Source organism: Leptodactylus fuscus, chromosome 3 (assembly GCF_031893055.1).
Source record: "Leptodactylus fuscus isolate aLepFus1 chromosome 3, aLepFus1.hap2, whole genome shotgun sequence".
Classification (NCBI taxonomy): Eukaryota; Metazoa; Chordata; class Amphibia; order Anura; family Leptodactylidae; genus Leptodactylus; species Leptodactylus fuscus.
In genome coordinates this window covers 55,396,461-55,422,167 of record NC_134267.1, presented here as the reverse complement: position 1 = coordinate 55,422,167, position 25,707 = coordinate 55,396,461, and the positions used below count along the sequence as shown (strand labels likewise).

Here is a 25,707-nt window from a genome sequence, read left to right as displayed (position 1 = left end):
CGCTTGATGGCCTTTTTAATTGTTACCAAAGACGTCTCGCGCTCATCTGCTTATTTTGCAGTCCCATTTTATCCTCATTAAATCTTCTTGCTGTCTTTTATTGATGAAATGTGGCGCTTTCCTTTTTGTATTCAGATGGCTACTTGTTAACTAGTCTGAGACAGCTGAAAAGGCTGTCTTGTTCTCTGCGCACAATGATCATTCAGCCTTTCCATAAATGCCATTAACACCTGTATGCTGCTGACATCTTGCTTTCAAGGCAAGGTAGGTCATCTTCCTTTTAATTTCACAAATGTGCAGAAGTGACAAACATTGGGGACATTCCTGCTAACAATGCCATCTGCTGCCTGCCACGATTGGGCAATAGTCAAGCTCTCAAATGAGATGTAATGGGAAAAACACAGGAAACCTGCTGACTTTTACTCTAAGGAAATGTACCGCCAGCCAGCACTTTACATGTAATGTGTTTGCAGTGGAGATCTAAGCCATAAATCTACCTGGAAAGTGAAAGCATGATGTACCCTGGAACCTAGTTCAAGCATTCAGCCTGGTTCACCACCATATGGTCAGGCCACGTATATTTTATAGCCTACTTGGATTGAGGAAATTCGGAGGACTATATATACATACTTCATTAATGCAATAGTTAAGGGTATTTTCATACAGTTAGGGCCAGAAATATTTGGACAGTGACACAAGTTTTGTTATTTTAGCTGTTTACTAAAACATGTTCAGAAATACAATTATATATATATAATATGGGCTGAAAGTGCACACTCCTAGATGCAATATGAGAGTTTCCACATTCAAATTGGAGAAAGGGTTTAGGAATCATAGCTCTGTAATGCATAGCCTCCTCTTTTTCAAGGGACCAAAAGTAATTGGACAATGGACTCTAAGGGCTGCAATTAACTCTGAAGGCGTCTCCCTCGTAAACCTGTAATCAATGAAGTAGTTAAAAGGTCTGGGGTTGATTCCAGGTGTGTGGTTTTGCATTTGGAAGCTGTTGCTGTGACCAGACAACATGCGGTCAAAGGAACTCTCAATTGAGGTGAAGCAGAACATCCTGAGGCTGAAAAAAAAAGAAAAATTCCATCAGAGAGATAGCAGACATGCTTGGAGTAGCAAAATCAACAGTCGGGTACATTCTAAGAAAAAAGGAATTGACTGGTGAGCTTGGGAACTCAAAAAGGCCTGGGCGTCCACGGATGACAACAGTGGTGGATGATCGCCGCATACTTTCTTTGGTCAAGAAGAACCCGTTCACAACATCAACTGAAGTCCAGAACACTCTCAGTGAAGTAGGTGTATCTGTCTCTAAGTCAACAGTAAAGAGAAGACTCCATGAAAGTAAATACAAAGGGTTCACATCTAGATGCAAACCATTCATCAATTCCAAAAATAGACAGGCCAGAGTTAAATTTGCTGAAAAACACCTCAAGAAGGCAGCTCAGTTCTGGAAAAGTATTCTATGGACAGATGAGACAAAGATCAACCTGTACCAGAATGATGGGAAGAAAAAAGTTTGGAGAAGAAAGGGAACGGCACATGATCCAAGGCACACCACATCCTCTGTAAAACCTGGTGAAGGCAACGTGATGGCATGGGCATGCATGGCTTTCAATGGCACTGGGTCACTTGTGTTTATTGATGACGTAACAGCAGACAAGAGTAGCCGGATGAATTCTGAAGTGTACCGGGATATACTTTCAGCCCAGATTCAGCCAAATGCTGCCAAGTTGATCGGACGGCGCTTCATAGTACAGATGGACAATGACCCCAAGCATACAGCCAAAGCTACCCAGGAGTTCATGAGTGCAAAAAAGTGGAACATTCTGCAATGGCCAAGTCAATCACCAGATCTTAACCCAATTGAGCATGCATTTCACTTGCTCAAATCCAGACTTAAGGCGGAAAGACCCACAAACAAGCAAGACCTGAAGGCTGCGGCTGTAAAGGCCTGGCAAAGCATTAAGAAGGAGGAAACCCAGCGTTTGGTGATGTCCATGGGTTCCAGACTTAAGGCAGTGATTGCCTCCAAAGGATTCGCAACAAAATATTGGAAAAAAAAATATTTTGTTTGGGTTATGTTTATTTGTCCAATTACTTTTGAGCTCCTAAAATGTGGAGTGTTTGTAAAGAAATGTGTACAATTCCTACATTTTCTATCAGATATTTTTGTTCAACCCTTCAAATTAAACGTTACAATCTGCACTTGAATTCTGTTGTAGAGGTTTCAATGTGGTGGCATGCAGAGCCCAACTCGCGAAAATTGTGTCACTGTCCAAATATTTCTGGCCCTAACTGTACATGTCCAGTTTGCATATCTTTTGACACTTATTTTACTGAAAGTTCAATGACAGAAATGTAAGTTTCCAGTTCTTTGCATTCCTGTGCTGATCCAATGATTCTGGCTCTATTAGAAATGTTTCCTTACACTCCACCATTCCTGAGTAATCTGCGCAGTCAGTTTTGGTGCCTGATAGGTTGAGTAGGCTATCTATTGTCTCAATGGTGGTCTTGGAAAGGAACAGGCACAATCTGAGGTGGGCAGTGTCAGTGATCAGAATCATGTCCTATTGTCTGCTTTGGTCCAAGGCTACCCTATTGACATGTGGCCTTATATCTGTGTGCTTTGGCAAATTGTATATTCCACCATATTGGCAGTAGAGAGTCTAAGTAGCATATTGGACCTGCCCTGACTCGCAACAATTGCTAGAATAAAGGGAGAGAAGCATTCTGAAAGAGAATTACCCCTTTGGCGCCTAATACAGGTGTGGTAGCAATTCACAGGCCACAAGTCTGTATTCTGGTCTCTAAGGAGACCTGGAGTTTTTCAGATTGTTCAGTCTGCAGTCTCCAGAATAGTTAACAATTGGTGGACATGGTGCTCATGGAGAAGTAACGTACTCAGGAATGCAGCTAAGGCTCTTCCTCTAAGGATGTGAGATGCCAGAGGATTGGACAGCAAGAACATGATCAGTAGACAGCCAGGGGTCAGAACCAGGAGCAGTGGCGTAACTAGGAATGGCGGGGCCCCGTGGCGAACTTTTGACATGGGGCCCCCCCGACACCGAAGATCTCGACCGAGTCCCTCCTACGCATTCCTGCGCGCTCTATTATGTTCCATAGTGGCCTCTGCACACAGTATTATCCCCCATAGTGGCCCCTGCACACAGTATTATACCCCATAGTGGCCCCTGCACACAGTATTATACACAATAGTGGCCCCTGCACACAGTATTATACCCAATAGTGGCCCCTGCACACAGTATTATACCCCATAGTGGCCCCTGCACACAGTATTATACTCAATAGTGGCCCCTGCACACAGTATTATACCCAATAGTGGCCCCTGCACACAGTATTATGTCCCATAGTGGCCCCTGCACACAGTACTATACCCAATAGTGGCCCCTACAGGACTAAATACTGTCACGTCACCCGCTGACCACTATACCAGGACAAATTGTGGATAAAAAATCTGGTCATGTGCATTACAATTTAGTAACTCCATGTGCTTCATATTAATAGCAGTTAACCCCATCATCTCCCTCACATTACCCCTGTGTGCCTCACCATAAGAGTTACTGATATGTGAGAGACATGGAGGTAATAATAAAGTATCTTCATTATTATTACCCCCATATGTCTCACATATCAGTAACTCTTATGGTGAGGCACACAGGGGTAATGTGAGGGAGATGATGGGGTTAACTGCTATTAATATGAGGCACATGGAGTTACTAAAACACAAGTAATCACCCCATATGCCTGACATTAATAAGTAACCCCAGTACGTACCTGTGTAGCTTTAGTTTCACTTTCCTTGTTCCTTTCTTCCTCTTCAGTGCAGGACGGACGGCAGGAGCTCGGCAGGGATAAGCCCCGCCTCCTCCTCTCATTGGTGGGCAGAGGACCGCAGAGAAAGGGAGGGGGGAGAGAGAGGGAGAGCGTGCTGAAGCGCTGAGAGGAGCCAGACCTGCAGCTCCTGTGTCTCAGCCATTGCTGCAGCTTCGGGGCCCCCTGTTGGTGGAAAGTATTCCACCAACAGGGGGCCCCGATGATTATACTCGGGGGTCCGAAAAGACCTCGGAGTATAATGATAGCAGCGGTAGCAGCTGTCACCGGGCCCCTAATGTCCCGGGCCCTGTGGCAGCTGCTACTGCTGCTATGGTGGTAGTTACGCCACTGACCAGGAGTAGAACAACAGGCACCAAACTATCCGAGGACAGGAATGATATGCAGGAACAAGGTCAAGGTCAGTGCCAAACAGGACTCAAGATCAGAGTTACAACCCAGAGAATCATGAAGCAAGCAAAGGTGAATATGTTCATCAACATGCAAGGCATGACCAGCTAATTCCTTGTTATATAGGCCACCAGGCCTGAGTATCAGCAAACACCAGTTGCCCTGATAACCCAACACTATTGGCCATTGGGTGAAGGAGCGTCCATGACCAGACCCATCAAGGCCATGGCTGATGTTGGAATCAGTGGACCATATATCTAAATGGTTGGTTATTCTGGCATCACAAGTTCTAGGATCAGAAGTTAGTTCAGGTAGATTTGTACAAAATTTGGTTCAATTTTATTTATTTCTTTACAATATTTTGTTTATCAAAATTTTTAGAACGACATAAAGAAAAAGACAAATTTAATGGATTGGATCTGGTTAAATTGAAGCCTCCACATATTCATACAGTACGGAGGTGGCAGTTCCTCCATAATGGTAGACAATTACTGATTTTCTCTCCTTTGGGCCCCAAAGCTATTTACATTGTCCTAGAAGCCTCAAAGGCATCTGTATGTTCATTGTGCAATCCATGTGCAACATTTGTTCCAACCTTATGTAATATTGATGAGTTGACATAGTGCCGGGCCTTATGGCTTGGAAAACAAGGCCAGACAGCATCTGATAAATACCTCCACGGTCTGCCTTTATGTTTAATTACCCGTCAAGCATTACCAGCAGATATCTTCATATCATGATTGATAAGTAGTACTCCATATGCTTTCTGACTAATGCGTGGTCAAGTTGTATAATGTCAGCTCTACATCAATATACTTATCAGGAGTCCCGTTTCTAGGTCTGATGAAAGAAAATCTGTTACTATGTGCTTGTCATATGAGTCTTTTATCTTCTTAAACCCTGAGAGTGTTAATGGCTCAGATACCCAACTGTTACTGTGGTTATTGTTCTGTTGGAAGCCATAAGCCTCCCCTATGGATAATATATGCAAAAACCTCTTCAACCTTCCACTGTGCTATAGACTTCTATGAGATAAATGGTTCTTCATTAGAAAAGAATGTTGTTAATATGTTTATCGAGAAAGGGCCACGAGTAATTTGCTCTCTCAGCATAATCGACATTGTTGGAGGCAAAAACAGGTTGAAAGGCTATTGTTTGTTGGTAATTATAGATGCAGAAAATGCAGAATTCTACCATTCATCTCAATATGGTAAACAAGTGATGAATAAATTACACATCTAATTTACATGGAAGAGAAGAGGTAAGCTATAGGAGCACATGCCTAAGGTCGCAAAATTTACATTGCATATGACTTTTTTTTTTTTTTATAAACTGGGCATAATTGATTTATATATATTTGATCACTAGAGCAGTATTCCCATCTCCCATTGCAACTAGTGGTTATTCCCATTTTATCAAGTAAAGACATATCTCTACAAACTGTACATGGCTGGTTAAAGTTCCCATGCTGATCCCTGTCTACCACTAAAAGAACCTACTGTGGGCATGTGTTCAATCAATGGATACAGGTAATCAAGTCCAATGAATTACATATTCATTGACCAGATTACCTGTATCCATTGATCCGTGGTCCAGTTGCAGCCACTCCAATGAATGGCTGCAAGTGTATGCTATAGTTTACTGCATAAGAGATGGCATCAGGATCCACTGTGGGAAGAATGGTAGATGATGCAGTGTAATACAATGGGATTATATGAAAAGACAGAAGGATTTCAGCAAGCCTATATCCACAGAAGATCTGGGCTTAGTTCTCCAAGATGTTTGGAGTAACCTCCCTGCTGATTTCCTTGAAAAACTGTCTACAGGTGTCCCTGGAAGAATTTTTTGAAGACAAAGGGCAAAGGTCACACCAAATATTGATTTTTACTAAGATTTTTCTTTTGTTCATTCACTTCATTATGTTAATTGACAAAAATAAACTATTAACTCTTTTTGAAAGCATTCTTACTTTGTAACATTTTTTCAATACCTTCCTAAAACTTTTGCAGGACTGTAGATTTATATGTGTGTGTATATGCACGTTATATATATTGTGAGAAGGCAACAGACAGGGTGCTATAGTCACTTTATATTTCCCTCAGGTTTCTGACCTATGTGTGGTCCAATGCAGGTCTTGAGTAGGCCTCAGTCCCAGGTGTAGGTTCCTGGCTCGTTACTGGGCCATAAAAGGCTTCAGAGCCTACACTTCAGGGCAGATCCTGGGAGCGAGAGGTGGTGCCTGGGTCTGTCCTGAAATACTGAGACTGATGAGATCTAATTGTGGTATTTGTTTGTTGGTGTGGCAGGTAGTAAGCCACACATATAGCTAGCTTTATCCTGTTTAGTTAGTGCTCGGACGAGCAGGTTTTTATTTGTTGATTTTTTTTTTTTATCTGAAATTAAGGTTTATTTATTTTTGCTATTTTTTTTCAAATAAACCTGTTTGCACCAGACATTGTGTCCCTGTCTGGTTGGGTCCACACCATTGCTGCTAACTTTCCCTCAATATACAGTACAGACCAAAAGTTTGGACACCCCTTCTCATTCAAAGAGTTTTCTATATTTTCATGACTATGAAAATTGTAGCTTCACACTGAAGACATCAAAACTATGAATTAATACATGTGGAATTATATACTTAACAAAAAAGTGTGAAACAACTGAAAATCTGTCTTATATTCTAGGTTCTTCAAAGTACCCACCTTTTGCTTTGATTACTGCTTTGCACACTCTTGGCATTCTCTTGATGAGCTTCAAGAGGTAGTCACCGGAAATGGTCTTCCAACAGTCTTGAAGGAGTTCCCAGAGATGCTTAGCACTTGTTGGCCCTTTTGCCTTCACTCTGCGGTCCAGCTGACCACAAACCATCTCGATTGGGTTCAGGTCTGGTGACTGTGGAGGCCAGGTCATCTGGCGTAGCACCCCATCACTCTCCTTCTTGGTCAAATAGACCTTACACAGCCTGGAGGTGTATTTGGGGTCATTGTCCTGTTGAAAAATAAATGATGGTCCAACTAAATGCAAATGGAATAGCATGCCGCTACAAGATGCTGTGGTAGCCATGCTGGTTCAGTATGCCTTCTATTTTGAATAAATCCCCAACAGTGTCACCAGCAAAGCACCCCCACACCATCACACCTCCTCCTCCATGCTTCACGGTGGGAACCAGGCATGTAGAGTCCATCCCTTCACCTTTTCTGCATCACACAAAGACACGGTGGTTGGAACCAAAGATCTCATTTCTACTCATCAGACCAAAGCACAGATTTCCACTGGTCTAATGTCCATTCCTTGTGTTCTTTAGCCCAAACAAGTCTCTTCTGCTTGTTGCCTGTCCTTAGCAGTGGTTTTCTAGCAGCTATTTTACCATGAAGGCCTGCTGCACAAAGTCTCCTCTTAACAGTTGTTGTAGAGATGTGTCTGCTGCTAGAACTCTGTGTGGCATTGACCTGGTCTCTAATCTGAGCTGCTGTTAACCTGCGATTCTGAGGCTGGTGACTCGGATGAACTTATCCTCCGCAGCAGAGGTGACTCTTGGTCTTCCTTTCCTGGGGCAGTCCTCATGTGAGCCAGTTTCTTTGTAGTGCTTGATGGTTTTTGCAACTGCACTTGGGGACACTTTCAAAGTTTTCCCAATTTTTCAGACTGAATGACCTTCATTTCTTAAAGTAATGATGGCCACTCGTTTTTCTTTACTTTGCTTCTTTTTTCTTGCCATAATACAAATTCTATTCGTTTTATTCAGTACGACTATTAGCTGTGTATCCACCTGACTTCTACACAACACAACTGATGGTCCCAGCCCCATTTATAAGGCAAGCTATCCCACCTATTGCCAAGAGTATGCAAAGCAGGAATCAAAGCAAAAGGTGGCTACTTTGAAGAACCTAGAATATAAGACAGATTTTGAGTTGTTTCACACTTTTTTGTTAAGTATATAATTCCACATGTGATAATTCATAGTTTTGATGCCTTCAGTGTGAATCTACAATTGTCATAGTCATGAAAATACAGAAAACTCTTTGAATGAGAGGGTGTGTCCAAACTTTTTGTCTGTACTGTATACTGATATGAACGGTATTAGCATTACAATAACCTGCCCCATCGCTTCCAGTTTCATAATTACAAAAAAATATGCCAAAGACATACACATTTTTTGTTGTGAAAACTGACCGAAAGTCCCCTATTTTTAAGAACTTCCTGTAAATATTCTTTAACATCCCTCACTACAGCTTCACTCCACAGCTATACAGTGCCTGGACAACACCATTTGATATCTTCATACAAACACCCACTTATTTTAACTTGCCTATATGAATAAATTTGCAAACAATTGCCATTTTTTTTTTTTTGTCATAAATTAACTTGCATGGGAGAGGGGCCACACGGTGGCTCAGTGGTTAGCACTGTAGCCTTGCAGCGCTCGGGTCCTGGTGATCAAATCCCACCAAGGGCAAAAAACCATCTGCAAGGAGTTTGTATGTTCTCCCCGTGTTTGCATGGATTTTCATCCCATATTCCAAAACACATACTGAAAAAAATACATTTGAGCTCTATGTGGGGCTCACAATCTACATTAAAAAAATAAATCAATCAATCAATAAATTAACTTGCATGGGTGACAATACACTTATCTCACAACATATTCCTTATAACCCAGCTCAAAGGTACCTCTTGTGGCCACTGGATGTCAGAATTCTTCTGGACAAAGCAGTACATGTGTTTATTGTATTGGAGAAAAATAGATGATACAATGTAGATGATATTTCAAACCAAAATTTAGACAGATCATTTTTTTTCTAGATCCATTTGTAATTCTTGTGATTTACTGACTTATTGCAAAAAAAGAAAAAATAAATGCTTAGAATTTATAAATTGTAAGCGTTTCTTTTTTTTCTTTTTACTATTTTTTGGGATAAACACATGGAAAACTATTTTGTCTGCCAGCTCTCTGATGCTGTTTTAAGAATATGGCAGATTCTGCGCTAGAAGGGAAAGACTGAGGCACTGCTCTGTATCAATAAATCTCCATTTATTTATTTTTTGATATATAAAAATACAAAACAGCAAAAATAAAAAACCTACAATACAGATAAATAAAGGTCAAGTAAGTTATCTATTAACTGATTTTTTGCAAAATTCAATGTTAAGATTTATCCACAAAGTTCTTATACTATGTTTATTTAGGAAGGACAATTCTTCACTCTCCATATGTTGTACGTAGCTGACCACCAAAAATCTGTATTAGAGGATCTGACAGCTTACACATGTGTGTCCCGGGTGAGTTGTCCCCATTTCTGTTATAGCACTTGATTTAGTGTATTTTTTAAATTATTTTTATAGGCTGCCTATGCTTTGTACCATATCAATCGAAAACTTACCTTGGAGCCAAAATTAACCATCAATGCCCGTATTGTGGTAGTGGGAGCATCGGATGTTGGAATATCTTTCCTTGAAACACTTGTGTTATGGTAAGATTCACTTTTCGCATATTTTTTGCAAGAAGTATTGTAAATGTACACTCTTAAGTGGCTTTTTAATGTATATTTGACTTGCCATCTTTTTTAGTTTTGTTCTTTGTGTTTTCATCCTGCAGAGGGGGAGCTAAAAATTTTGTATATTAGTAGACTTACAATGGCTGATATACCAGAAATGAATGTACGGTAGTACTTGAATACACACAATTTATTTTGTTTTCTAATTTTCAAAAAAAATAAAATATGGAGGAAATTTTTTTAAAACTATATTTACCCTGTTGTTCCATCCCTCATGGTCATTACAAAAAAAAAAAAACAAGAACCTTTATTGTGCTCCTGATGTGCCACACATACATCCAAGTGATCTTCTTGCCAGTCACTGGACTCAGTGATGAAGCTAATGGGTATGGCACAAAACTACCATGGCCAGTGTTTGATGGCAATGGCCATATGGATTTACAGCATGTCAGTGCAGCATGAAAAATAAAGACCAGCAGGGAACATCGTAATCGTAATGTTTATATTTTTAAAGGGGTATTCCCATCTCAAGGATCCTATATATATACTTGCATAATGTAAATTGAAGACTTTTCCTAAATATATATTGCTTTAGAAAGCTGCTTTGTTTTCCTGCTGTGTGAACTTATTCCTCCCATTGTTACACATATCGTGATCTGTGAGATAGGACAAGTGACGTCACTCACTCCTCTGCCGGCAGTGAGTCAGTTCAGCTAACTGTAGTTTGCTGATAACATTGAGTCTACTATCTCTCTACACACAGATAACACTGAGTCCATTTTCTACAAGCATCTGCATATTATCTAATCTGCATAAGTATTGTGATACTTCCTAGCATCCCATTCAGCAAGTTGGGGAAGGGGGGGAGAAATACAGGAAGTGAGAAGACACAGCAGGCAGACTGCTGAAACAATGAGATGGGAAAACCCCTTTAATTTACGTTTCCTGCTGGTAGGTTCAATTTATGTCCAGATCCCCTAAATTATGAGCCGATGAAAGTGGTTAAAATATTCATTTGAAAAAGCTATGCTTACCTGTTGTTTACCCCGCTTTGCCAGTCACAGAGCCCAGGTCCACTCTGCTTCTAGAGATCCAGTGGTGCTGGATATTTTGTTCCTAAAATGAGGGCATTAAGGATTTCAAAATAAGGGGGGAAAAGCTAAACTCAACTGTTCACTCCGGCTCTGACTTTCCAATGATGTTGATAATTGCACCACTGTGGCCGCTGCAGCCAGTCACAGGCCTCAGGATGAAATTTTTTATGCACATTAAATGTGCTCTTCTGATCCGGGAAAATTGATCAAAATCGGACATGCTCTAATGTTTTTTTTTTTTTTCATAAGGGCCAAAAGTCCATATATAAAAACAGCAGAGTATGTATGACCTCAATGATGTCAGTGGGTCCATGTGCAGTCTGTCATAAACATGAATGGACAGAGTCAAGCATATACTACCCCCTCTCAATTAAAAGTAGACCTGGGACAGAGGTCCCCTAAATTGTATCATTTTTAGTTTCCTCCATCTATTGAGAACTGAACACATGCACTTTTTTTTGTGATGTTCCTATGACCATGTGTAGCATAAATTTTTTTTCCAGTAATAAAAATTGTTCACAACCTGTAGTATCATGATGTCACATATGCGAACTTTCTAAATGTTGTTCTCTCTGTATGGCTCGTAAATACTGTAATGTAATTTTTGAGATCCTTAGAATTTGCACTTGTATGCATGTCATTGATGTGCTGATAAATTAACAATGAAATCAAATACTATGGAAACATTTACAATCAATTTATATAATTTTGCAGCCACTTTTACTGTAGATTTCAAAGGTTTCTTTCATTGCAAACGCCGTGATTGAAGCAATTTTGCCTTTAATCCCTTAAAGAGGAAGTCATTTTCTTATTATTTTTTATGTAATTATTTTAAATCGTTTGTATCCATGGATACACAAGCAGATTTGGTTACCTTTTATAATATTCCTTGGAATATTACTGATTAATTAACTGCAGCGCAGAAAAAGCTTTTCAACAAAGTTCACATTCCGCATTGAGCGTGGCATGTGCTTTGTTTGGTAATGTACATGGCAGTAGTTTCGTATCGGGTAGGTAGATCATTAAGCATTCTTAAACTGGAAGCGATCGCTGCCTATCACGTGCCACCTTTATTTTATTAATAATTGCAGGCATACAAATGACTGTTTTGGGTGTTTTTGTACTCTACATGTAGATTTGACAGCTAGAAGTTTTCTTTGTTGCGTTGTTCATGCCAATCTAACATTTGCTTATGCAATCCAATGGGATTTATTTTTGGATCTGTTTTAGAAATATATTTTTCTGGTGAAAGAAAGAAAAATCCAAAACGTTTCTGTTCTCATTTTTGATAGTATAAAGATGTACTAAAATGACATTTTAATCAAAATGACATTTGTGTTATTTTTTTTGTTAGTGATAGGGAGTATATACTGTAGATTTTGTCATTGATAACATTAGTTGCCTTTTCTTCCCTGACCCCTTAACGCTCTGTGCCGCACTATTACTTGGAGTGAGCATGTAGTTGACATTCACTGTTGTGATAATATGGCCCAAAATTGCTCCAGCTTCACTACCTATTGTACATTGGGACCCACTAGCTCAAAAAGTTGGAAAATGTATTTTATTTTTATTATTTCTATAGCCCCATCGATTCCGCAGAGCTTTTAAGGACATTGTCAGTGACTGTCTCATATATGGATCACAATGTACATTCCCTATCAGTATATCTTTGGAGTGTGGTAGGAAACCAACGCAAACACAGGGAGAACATACAGACTCCTTGTAGGTGTTGTCCTTGGCAGGATTCGAACCCAGGACTCCACTGCTGCAAGGCTATGGTGCTAACCACTGAGCCACCTTGCTGCCCTACTCTGATTTTCAAGGACTAACCATTGACTTCATCAATAAAGATAATGGCATCTAGGTGGTTTAGGGGACCCTTCTTTCACCATCTTGGACTCCTGGTTATGTGAATTACAAGGTATTTCTATAGCAACCATGAAGACAATCAATGGCCTGTAATGTATGATAGACTGCAATACAGAAATATTGCAATATATTGTATAGGGGATCAAGTTCAGTCAAGACCCCAGGTTCAGGTCCCCTAGTGGGTCAGCAAAAAAAAGAAAAAAAAGTGGAAAAATTAAAAACCTTTGAAAAAGTATAAAAAAAATTAAAAAGTTCAAAAAAGCCCTTACTCATTTCAAAAATAAAGTAAATAAAATATATACATTTAAGTAATCTCCATAATAAATTTATTTAGTCAATAGGTTACCTTGGGCTACATTTCTGTCCACTGTTTTTTGGTGTACATTATTATCCATTTCTCAGTTCTCCTGGTCCTTCAACGGACTTCCAAGCACAGATATAAGCACAACATGAAGAGGACCTTTTCCCACTCCTATTTAAGTAAATTCCTGTATTATTCAGAAAGTTATTTTTGAGTATCATCTCTGTATCACATGTATGTCTGTGTTATGCTGTTCCTTTGTTCACTTTTTCTGCATAAACTGACAATTGTGTGTTTCTAGCTTGGGGTATGTCCCCTACAAGGTCAGCACTAATTGGACACTGTTATACTGTTTGGAGAGTAAGACTTCGTTCACATCTGCGTCGGAGTCTCCATAAGAGTCTCTGTTGCACATTGCGTCGAAAATAGGCATAAAGAAAACTGCATGAAGGACTTATCTCTCTGCCAGTTTCAGTATAAAACCATCGGAAACCTCGCGGACCCCATCATAGTCTATGGAGTCCGTGGGTAATTGTTGTTTTTACGGGTGGGCTCTCAGTCATTCGGGTCCCATGGTGAACACGTCTTCAGTAGGGTTCGGCCCAGGTGTGGGTCCTGGACTCATTATTGGGCCATAAAAGGTTGAAAATGCCTGCACTACAAGGCAGATCCTGGGAGCGAGAAGAGGTGCCTGGGTCTGTCCTGGCAGACTGTGAGCCTGGTCAGACTGTGTTGCGCTATTTTTCTTTACTTGTGTGGTTGGTAGTAAACCACACGTACAGTTAGTATTTTATTGTTTAGTTAGTGCTCAGACGAGCAGGGTTTTGTTTGATATTCTTTTTCCTAAAGTTAAGGCTGTATTTTATTTTGCTCATTTTATGCCTGAAGTCAACATTTATTTATTTTTGCTGTTTTTTTTTCTAAATAAACCTGTTTGCTACAGATTTTATGTCTCTGTCTTTGACTGGGTCCACACCATTCCTCCTACCGAGCTACGCTCTCCATACTAGCCTAATAAGAATAGATGTTCCATGATTATTATTTCATATGGAATACAAGTATTTACTAAATCAAACATGTTGCCCGAGGTTGACTCCTCCTCTTTCAATTTGATATCCTAAATATTTTCATTATATTATATTTTTGACAATGTATTTTAACTACTATTCAGCCCACAAAGCAGATATTCTTTACTGCATACCACCACAGAAGAGCTATAGCGGCACATGTAGATGAGATGTATTGTGTTATAAGAAAAGCCATATCTGCAATCCATTTTGTATGTGACATTTTATATGCCACAATTTTGCAATGACCTCGGCTAATTGGAGTGATGTTCTTAACAACCGCTCAAATCCTTTTGACTCTGCAGTATCTTGTCTGTGCCTCACTTTAGCAGTGGGTTTTAATCCTTCCCTTTGTATACAGGTGGAAGTAATGTAATTGCTTCTTGATAAGGGTAAATATCCTTTGTAATCCATGATTGAAAATATCTTTTTAATCCGTCCGGTACTGGAAGTAAGTTTCAAAGAGATGGAGAAATGTAATGTAAATACTGCCGAGATAAGGGAAATTACATAAACCCAGAACAGAAATGAAATAAAGTGACGTGTCTGTCTATGGATTATGGAATCTGATTTACCATTCATATGCACAGGGGATTATTTTCACTGCACTGTGCTGATATCATTGAAATGAGACTATGTCTTTTTGAAAGACACATTTCAATATTACTCTCCCTCGCTCATTTCATTATTGTCTTTGCCGGGTCACTTTAACTGTGCCTTTATGATATGCTTCTAGGTCAGTATCATTTATTATCATATTAATCGGCTAAAAAATTTGTAGAAATTAATTTATAAACTTTGAAATTAAAGAGGATTTCTGCCTAAAATGTAAAAAAAGTCACCTATTCGTTAGTCAAAAGTTAAAGTAACGGTCAATGTTGGTTCAGTAATATAACTATTTCTGTAAAAATTATTTCGGCAAATGAAACTGACTGTTCCTTTAACCTGTTCCCACTTTGCCATATTATTATGTCGCACTTAGCATATAGTTAACGCTGAGCTCAGTAATAGTATGGTGCTATACCTGCTGCATTATATACCGCTCTCGGCTGTATTATAGTCGAGGACTGGGACCAGCCGCCAAAGTAGGTTTAACTCCCTGGATGCCATGATCCATAGCGATCACAGAATCCGGTGAGCAAGATCCCTCGCTCCCCCCTTCCATGTCACCCCTTGGACACCCTCAATAAGATTGTACTTTTCGAAGAGGCCAGGCCACAACCTACTACCTTCCTATTCATAGTTCACATTGGGGTTGAGCCGATCTTGAGATTTCAGGATCGATTTCAAAACCCGATTTCCAATAATTTTCCAGCCGATCCCAATCGCGATCGTGAAATTTGCTCGATCGCCGATCGGGATCTGATCTTTTCCGATCCCAATCCTCAACCGTAGTCAATGCTTCTCTATGGGAAAAGTCACTTGAGGGTTGAACCAATCTTGAAAAAATCTCTGATCTCGATCCCACTGGAAAAGATCGGGTCGGAATTCCGATCACGAAATTTACTCGATCACTGATTGGTATCCGATCTTTTCCGATCCCGATCGCTCAACCCTAGTTCACATATATAATTCGCCTGTGTGACGGCTGTTAAACTGTGAATACAGGCTTAGACACAACATATAAACATGTAGAAAAAGATGTCCGGCAACTCTCCGATAAAATATAACTTTTAATGAAAAAATGTCATAAAATAACAAAAAAATGACATTACATAGAAAAAAGAGAAATAATAAACCCCCTAAAAAAACGCAGACGCGTTTCGGAACGAGATGTTCCTTCCTCAGAGCGTATTTTTAGCAATCTGACCTGAGTATATATAGCTAGCAAACATTACAACACTTCCGGTCATTAATTCAAATTCAATCCACCTAGGTTGATTAAAGGGATCATATGCACCTGGATAGTCACAAACAGAAAAGAGACATGTCATAATATAAATGTCAATACAAGTAAAATACAGGTCTCTCTTTACCATGATTTACAAAAACAATCCTTTTCCACTCTATTATCAAAAACATCTATATCATATTTGTAACCTAGAATAAATTATATATATATATATATATATATACCTATATCTCTGGGATATGTACCTGTTCACATTCACTACCTCCGTCATTTCACAGTATATTTTTTGGCATAACAATAGTTCTGAATCTGTTCACACCACATGCGTTTAATCAAGAACAGAGAAGAATGTTTCATATAAAAACATATAATCTTCACTAGATGTTAATTATTCAAAAAATACCTAGTCAAGAGGAAATATCATCTCTTTTCTTAACTTACACTTCCTCATTTTCCTTTCCACGACGGTGTAGTAATAATAGCCGAGCTCTTTTAAACGGAATAATGAAAGGACCTAGCATACTCAATTCCATGGCCTAGGTCACGTGATCCTGAGTAACCAATCATCAAATGGACATAATAGAGTGGAAAAGGATTGTTTTTGTAAATCATGGTAAAGAGAGACCTGTATTTTACTTGTATTGACATTTATATTATGACATGTCTCTTTCCTGTTTGTGACTATCCAGGTGCATATGATCCCTTTAATCAACCTAGGTGGATTGAATTTGAATTAATGACCGGAAGTGTTGTAATGTTTGCTAGCTATATATACTCAGGTCAGATTGCTAAAAATACGCTATGAGGAAGGAACATCTCGTTCCGAAACGCGTCTGCGTTTTTTAGGGGGTTTATTATTTCTCTTTTTTCTATGTAATGTCATTTTGGTACTATTCCGTTATCGGGCCAGCAGCAGCACAGTTCAGCAGCAGCTTTCGGGACAGCAGTTCAGCAGCGGGAATTACAATGACATCCGAGGACTGCTGGCCCGATGCTTGTGCCCAGTAACCAGTACATCGATGACCCCCCTCCCCCATCCTTCTCCTCCTGCCAGTGCTGCCCCCCAGCTCTCCTTACATCTTCCCCGTACCCTCTCCCCGCCACACGACTAGGCCTCACCTCAGCGCTAGTACCGAGACCGAAAGGAAAGACACCGGGGCTCAATCCAGGCCCTGACAAGAAACACGCCGACTATAGGAACGGTGAGCTACAGCGAGCCGGAGGGACAAACTTTCTGCAGCGTCCGGCGGCTATCTAGTAGCATTCATTGCTCAAGATTTACGGTGAGGCCTATTACAGGGAGAGGGTACGGGGCAGATGTAAGAAGAGCTGGGGGGCAGCACTGGAAGGAAGAGGAGGATGAGGGCATCGATCGATGTACTGCCTACTACACACAAGCACAGCCTCTATCATCGGGCCAGCATCGGCTTAGTCATGTGGCGGGGAGAGGGTACGGGGTAGATGTAAGGAGAGCTGGGGGGCAGCACTGGAAGGAGGAGGAGATGGAGGGGGGGTCATTGATGTACTGGCTACTGGGCACAAGCATCGGGCCAGCAGTCCTCGGATGTCATTGTAATTCCCGCTGCTGAACTGAACTGCTGTCCCGAAAGCTGGTGCTGAAATGCGCTGCTGCTGGCCCGATAACGGAATAGTACCGTCATTTTTTTGTTATTTTATGACATTTTTTCATTAAAAGTTATATTTTATCGGAGAGTTGCCGGACATCTTTTTCTACATGTTTATTGGATTACTAGACACTTTCGGAATAGAGTGTTTGTGCCGTGCACCCCGGACATATTACACAGCCTATGGAATCAAGATCCATGTGGGTGAGCTGAGCTTTCTTTTTTGATTTTTTAGACACAACATAACTTTATTTTTCTGCCAACATAGCCATACGAGGGCTTGATTTTTGCGAGACAAGTTTATTTTGTGATGGCACCATTGTGGTTTTTTTTAAAAAAATGTATTGCAAAATGGAAAAAAAAAAATTCTGCGAGATGAAATAAAAATAAGAATACTATTCCACTGTAGGTTTTTGTGTGTTTCATTTTTAAAGTCATTCTCTTTTGGTAAAAATGACATATTACCTTTACCGTGCAGGTCAGTATGGCTTCAGCAATATCATATTTTTATATAATTTTTATGCCTTACTACTGAAATAAAAATGTAAATAATATTTTTTTGTATTGCTATATCCTAATCCCCATAACTTATTTATATTTCTGTCTACAGTGATGTGCAAGGGATCTATTTTTTTGCGGGATGAGCTATAGTTGGTATTGTTACCATTATGTATTACATATATCTTTTTTAGAGGACAAAGTGACCATAAACCGGCTTTTTGGGCATTTTGATTTTTTTCTGTTACAGTGTTTGCTGTATGGGAAAATAATTTTCTATATTTTAGATATAATTTTAATATCTTATTAGTTTAAATAGAAAAGTAGCATTTTTCTTTAATAAGGTACATTGCAAAGTTTCTTATATTCACTTGTTCTATTATATAAAAAGCTGTTTTTTTGCTGTAAGGATGAAATGTATAAATAATACATAACTTTGACTTTCCCACCACTGATATGAGCACTGATTTAGCTGATCCGTTCCCTAGAGATCTCCTCTTTTCCCTTGTCAATGTGTCGCTACCATTACAGCTGCCAAGACACCGATAAATAGTATTGATTCCATCATCCAATGATATCGAGTGCAACCTCTAACTAAACTAACAGATATTCAGCTAGTTATTTAATCATTCCATAAATCACTTATAGAAATAACCTTTAGCGGATGAAAGTGTTTAGAGGAATATTACAAATACAGTATAATAACCTGATCTCTATCTATAATTTATTAATGATCTTCTAGGTTGGAAGGGAAGACAATGGTCTCTTTGAACTGTCACCTGAACCTCTTTATAAAACCAGTCCTGAATCCTCAGCGGACCTTAGAGTGACGGCAGCATCACTACTACAGGACTGTTATTTTTTGTTCCTTTGTACGGAATTATTTTGATAAAATGGACCTGTGTTGAAGAGGTGACAGCCCCTTAATTCTAAGGACTGGTGAGGATCCCGGTGGTTATAGAGGTCCGATGTATCCCATTATGTCTCATGATGACGCAAGCTCATACATGGATTCGATATTGGCGTAGATGGAACAACTAGTATTATAAATGTAGCACTTTTATATGGTGAACAAAGTAAAATAGACGAGCACAGAATCATTTACGGTACTTTTCTGTATTTCCTCTATAATATACCGTAGCATATCGTGTATGCCTCCTGAAATGAGTTAGCGCTTTCTGCAGCAAAGTAGATGCCTGTCAGAGTTAAAATTTATTTCCATTTAAAAAAATACTAATCTCAGAAAATGCACAGAGAAAGAATAAAATATCCCAGCCTTTCTTCCATTAGACCAGAGCCCCAGTATTTTAGCTGTGGCAGAAATGCTACGTATTACAGTACCTGCAAAGTGGATGAGATTATGGCTAATCCCAACCACACAATGCAGAAAAAAAATCTGCAGCAGAAATGCTGCATGTCAATTATACCTACGAAAAAGCTGATGTTTGTCCTATAGGTATAAAATAGACAAAAAGCGGAATTTTAGTGTAAACGCTGCGGAAAAAAAACAGATGCAATTCCGCCACAGTGTTGTGTGGCAGCGATAGTGATTCACTGTGTGGGGCCTTGGCCTTAATCTTCTTTTTTCCTCCCAATGGTTCTCTTGTGTCTCATGTTCAAACTGTGAAATATGTAAGGAAATCTGTCTTTCTTGTTAGCTAAACCATGTCTCCCCTCTTCCTCATAGTCATGTGACTGTGGTCACAAGTGGGTGCTACAGAAGCCTCCTTGCTGTGTCCTGTCTGCATTAAGCTCCTCCCCCTTGGCTAATCCTCAACGCTTTGTTAGTCTATGTCCAAAGATGGAATAGTCCAGCAGGAAATTAACACCTTTGTTCTTTTTAGGATTTCTATACAACTGTTTTTCCTAGGGTCACTCATGAACATTCTTCAGACTAAGATGACCGTGCTGGAAATCAGCTGTGTAAAATGGATATAAGTTTTTTTGTTTTTTTTTATTGACTCTTTACAAGGTCTGTGAATAAATGAAACGTGAATATCGCTACAGACTCTTTTTGTATTGGAAATGGCCATGTGAAAGCTGCTGAAAAATGGCTGTCCCTTGGCTGATTTTAACCTTTGTGTGAATAGAGCTTGAGAGCTACTATATTTCATCTCTTCTTCTAGCTTTCATTTCTAGTTTTAGTGTCCCTTTAAGAATGGTAGTAGAGTATTAATGATATTAATGGCAGACATCTCTGCTGAGTCAAGATAAGCAGCTGTCACGCTGACAATATCAAAGGAAAGATTGTAGACGTCTCACTGTACATGGAGCAGGGTAAGGGCAAAGTGTTGTCAGAAGAAAGTGTATGATGTCGTAGCCTATCTCCAGTTATAGGCTCCACTCTATATAGCTGTAATATACCTGCTCGTGCTATACTAGAGGTGGCCATATACATTGGAAACATATAGATTAATGGTTGAAGAACTGTTGAATGAATGATGGTCTGGTGTAGATACAGCCATACATACACTATGTGATCAAAAGTATCCAGAAACCCCCCAAAATGTAAGTTTTTCATATTAGGTGCATTGTGCTGCCACCTACTGCCATGTACTCCATATTAGCGACCTCAGTAGACATTAGACATCGTAAAAGAGCAGAATGGGGCGCTCCGCGGAACTCACGGACTTCGAACGTGGTTAGGTAATTGGGTGCCACACATCACACAGGTCAATGTCAAACAACGCCTCACTTGGTATAAGAAGCGTAAACATTGAACGGTGGAAAAACGTTGTGTGGAGTGACGAATCACGGTACACAATGTGGCAATCCGATGGTTGGGTGTGGGTATGCCCAGTGAACGTCATCTGCCAGCGTGTGTAGTGCCAACAGTAAAATAAAACAGGCGGTGGTGTTATGGTGTGGTCGTGTTTTTCATGGAGGGGGCTTGCACCCCTTGTTGTTTTGCGTGGCACTATTGTTACGTTTGCATCTATGACCAGACACAGAATTGGGACTGCAGACTGCACCGCTAAGGGAACAGGGGTGGGAGACTTTCCCTGATGCTACGGCGGCTGGCTAGGCCCTGCCTGCGGGTGGTGGTCAGCTGTTCCCAAGCTAGCCTTGGTCCCGTCAACTCCTGGCTCTCTAACACAAAGATCTAGCCGAAAGGTAGAGAGAGGGCTAAAGAGAGCTAGGGACTGGGGATGCTAAGGTGGTCACCCCTAAAGAAACCAAGGTGCAGCTGCAGACAAAACAAACTGGATGGGATGTGCTGGACAACAGACACGCAGCACAACACAATACGCAACAAGAGAATGAGAAGAGGGACAGTGGAGAGGTGAGGAAAGGGTTACACAGCACTGGGGCAAAACAAACTGAAACCCTTATACCATACACACATGAAGACAGAGTCAGGCAACCAGAACTGAAGGACAGGGCAGAGTAGAAGTGTGGAGGGGAAAACTAGACTCACACACAAGGCAACACTCACACCACTTCCAAGTCAGCTGTAGTTTCCACAAACAATCCTTCCTCCCTGAGCCACGAATTCTAGTTGGTTACAACGAAAACCAGCAACTAGTGAAGCCAGCCCTCTTCCTTATACAGGCCCCAGAACCGTCCGATGATACCCCTCAGCGCAGCTGATGCAAACGTAACAATAGTGCCATGCAAAACAACAAGGGGTGCAAGCCCCCTCCATGAAAAACACGACCACATCGACTCCAACAACACACTCATTATATGGCGTTCCAGCAAGCTGCTGACATGCCGGAACAATCACGGGCACAGAGCGAGGAACGAGTTCAGCGGCAGGTCAGCTCGACAGCTGCCGAAACGCTGGAGCACGCGAATCATGAGCGCCAACAACACGCTCATTATATGGTGTCCCAGTGAGCTGCTGACATGCCAGAACAATCACAGGCACGGTGTGAGGAACAAGTTCAGTAGCAGAACAGCTTGAGAGCTGCCAAAATGCTGGAGCAGGCAAACCATCGACGGCAGCAATTTGCTGAATATAGGCAGATCATCGACGCCAACATGCAGACGAAGTCGCAGGCAGAAGCTAGTAATATAATATAAGGAAACCAGTACTATAAACAATACATTATAGTTGGGGGAAGGTCAAGTAGAATTTCCAATGGGGCCCATGACAATCGAGATGCCACTATTGTGGCTATATTAAACGGTTTCTATCATTAGAATCTCTTTTTTCAGTTAATATCACATTGGAATAGCCTTAAGGCTAAGACCCCACGGGCCCGAAACACCGCGCTAAAGCGCTGTGGGAACAATTGCAGCGTGAATGCAACGTGGTTCTTCCCGCAGCACTTTGAACAGAAAGTTCACTGAGTTTTCCTCTGCAGACTTTCTGTTACAATTATATCTATGGGAAAGCTGCCGGTGTTTCCGTAGATATAATTGACATGCTGCGATTTTCAAAACCGCAAAGGTTTTGGAAATCACAGCGCGTCCACGCTGCGATTTTTTTCCGCAAAGGGGCATGGGATTCACATGAATCCCATCCACTTTGCAAGTACTGTAAAATGCCGCGATTTTTCCTACGGCGTTTCTGCCGCAGGCAAATCGCGACGTTTCTGGCCTGTGGGGCCTTAGCCTAAGAAAGGCTATTCCTCCCTTACCTTTTATATTTTTGGTCCGCGCCACTGTTCACTTTTATATTCCGTTTTTTCGCGGTATAAATATGAGTCTCTAGACAGCCTGAAGACTGACTCTTCAGCGGCGCCTCCATCTTCTACAGCCATGCCTCTCCGCCGCGTCCTCCGTGTGTTTTCTTCAGTGAGAATGCGTTCAGAATCTAAATTACATGCATGCGCACTCGGGCTTCGGGAAGAGCCGAATGCACATGTCTGTTCGGCCATTTTACTGTGGCCGCTTAAACGAACGTACTGTGTCTGATATTACCTGAAAAAGGTAATCTAATGATAGAATCCCTTTAACAATATAAGCAGTATTTGACCTGCTGTACCTCACCACTAGTGCACTCCCAATGGGAACATACAGAAAAGTAAAAAAGGGCTATTCCCATTTTGGTGAAATGCTGCCCCGTCGGCTCCCGACAACTAGCCTTATGGGATGTTTATGGGTTTTTTTGCAAATAGGTGACTGTTTCTCTTTAAGTATGGTGAGCTGAGACGTGCATCGAAAATGTCTACAGACCCAGTGCAAGCAGAGCCTGCATAATGATGGTGTTGTCATAACGTCTGTTATCTGTTGGAGCAATACCCAATATCCTGCACATCTGTCCTTCCTGGCATTCGCTAGCCCATCGCTTGCTGTTTAATTAGGCATTTTATCTTTACATTTGTCCATGGACATCTGAAGCTTACAACACTGCCTGTCACCAATTAGCTGACTAATGAAATAGTTACCGCTGACTGGCTGATCACAGAGCCTACCTGTAATAAATGCTTTTTGGGGATCTTCCATTGTGTGCCACTATCTGTCGCCTCCATTGCAGGCTGATAAGAACGAGCTTTTTTCCCTGTTGTGTAAATGATTGTTGCAGTAGGGGAAGCTGGAGGGAAAATGACATTGTTGCGGTCTAGCATTTGTTCTGCGGTATCATTAATCTCTCATCACTCTGAAGTTATTGGCGTCTTTTGACACAAGTGAATGGAGCGCACATCATTTGTGAAGATTGATTGGAGGAATTCTCTCTGTTGGTAATGGTGATGGATGCTATCAATGACACATAACAATTTTACATTAGTAAAACCTCTTCTTATTGATCTCAGCGTATGTAAACATTCATGCATAAATCTCTGTCTGCCTACTGTTGGCTTCCTATTCTCTTTTATTATCGCTCCTGTTTTGTATTGCTTACAGCCTGTATTAATATGTCACTCTCCAGCTCCTTCAAGCACGAGCCTTGTCTCAATGCCTCATGTAGATCACTAAAGGTTTTGGATGGGTTACCTAGTTTTAGGTTTTGTACAGTAATTTATGCCTATTTACATGCATTATTTAAGGGGTTGACTTCATTCCCTGGTTTCAGTTTAAAAATAAAAGACACCCGACGGACCCCATTATAGTCAATGTTGTCCATCGGGCTGTTTTAGGGCCCATTCACACAGAGGAAAATGGTGAAGAATTTGGTGGGGAATTTCAGCACTGAAAAAAAAAACCTCCCATTGACTTCAATGGGTTCCTTTTTCTGCTAGCAGAAGTTTTATAAAGACTGGCTTTTCATGCAACATCCTTAATAAAGGCCCAGATGGGGGAAAGGCACATCTGGAATATCAAGAGGATCGATCCTCCTAATAAATCAGATGTACCCACGAGTACCAGAATGCAAGTCTACACCAGCCAGGAACTGATCTAGAATACTTGGCTGCCATACTAAATGCCACAGAGGCACTGTTTTCTAATCTTTGACAATTGTGGTCATTTGCCTAAATCAGTATCACAGGCAATCTCTTCAAATGAGGACCAAGAGCGGCATTTTGTATGCCAGTCTTGATAATGCATGCCTTGCCAGAGGATGTGCCTGATTTTTGATGCACCATGCACCTAGACTGAAACCAATGGCACATTTGAGAAGTAGCGAGGGCAGCGTAACAATGGCACTTGCCACTTTTTTTATGCCACAAAGTGGAGTAGGGGCATGGTGAATCTACGCCTATATGTTATAGATTTTGGTAAGTTTAATAGGTTTGAGTAGTTTAGAGACGAAAACTTTGGAACTCTATTTTTGTACTTTAGATTTAGTGACCTATAATATTATACAGTACACATATTTTATCAATCCACTGGATAGAACTGTTCGTACTGTTCTGTCATAGGGACTAAATTATTGCTGACCTTTTCAAGGAATAAGTCATCAATATTAATTCAGCAAGCATCAGACCCTTGGCCTCACAGATCAGCTGAACAAAGTGACAGCAATGCTCTAGTGGGTGCCACCTAAAGGGATCCTATAATTAAAACTCTTTTTTTTTTCTCACTAACACGTAGGATTAGCCTTAAGAAAGGCTATTCTCCTACCTTTTGATGTCTTCTCCGCACAGCTGTTCGCTTGGAATCCAGGTTTTCATCAGTATGCAAATGAGTTGTCTCACAGCACTGGAGGCGTCCCCAATGCTGCGAGAGAACTCTCTCCAACGCCGCCTCCATCTTCTTCAGCAACGGCCTCTTCACGAATCTTCTTCTGGCGCACGGGGGGTCAAAATTCAACGCATGCACGAAAGGCTCTGCCAGCGGGCCTCGAGCAGAGCTGACTTCACATGCAGGTGGCCATGCAGTAAGCTCTGTACTCCATAGAACTACAGGAGCGTACTGAAGCCTGCTTGCGTAAGCGGCCACAAAAAAATGGCCACCCGCATGTGAGGTCGGCTCTGGCTGAGGCCTGCTGGCAGAGCCGACTTGTGTATGTGTTGAATTTTGACCACCTGCGCGCCGGAAAAAGAAGCGTGAAGAGGCCTTTGCTGAAGAAGATGGAGGCGGCGCTGGAGAGAGTTCTCTCGCAGCATTGGGGACGCCTCCAGTGCTGTTTGAGCACTGGGCCCTCCCCCCAGTGCTGCAAAAGAACTCATTTGCATACTGACGAAAACCGGGATTTCTAGCGAACAGTGGCGCGGAGAAGACTTCGAAAGGTAGGAGAAGAATAGCCTTTCTTAAGGCTATTCCGACTTGTTAGTTAGAAAAAAAAAGAAGAGTTTTAATGGTAGAATCCCTTTAACAACAAGTTC

At 41.0% G+C, this 25,707-nt stretch overlaps 1 protein-coding gene across 1 annotated transcript in view; it reads left to right on the top strand.

The window, feature by feature from the left end:
* CFAP61 (cilia and flagella associated protein 61) overlaps nt 1–25,707 on the top strand; it is a 227,796-nt gene that overhangs the window by 81,809 nt on the left and 120,280 nt on the right. Inside the window, exon 18 of the mRNA XM_075267626.1 lies at nt 9,595–9,722. Coding sequence (XP_075123727.1) covers nt 9,595–9,722 — 128 coding nt within the window. The remainder of the gene's footprint in view (nt 1–9,594; nt 9,723–25,707) is intronic.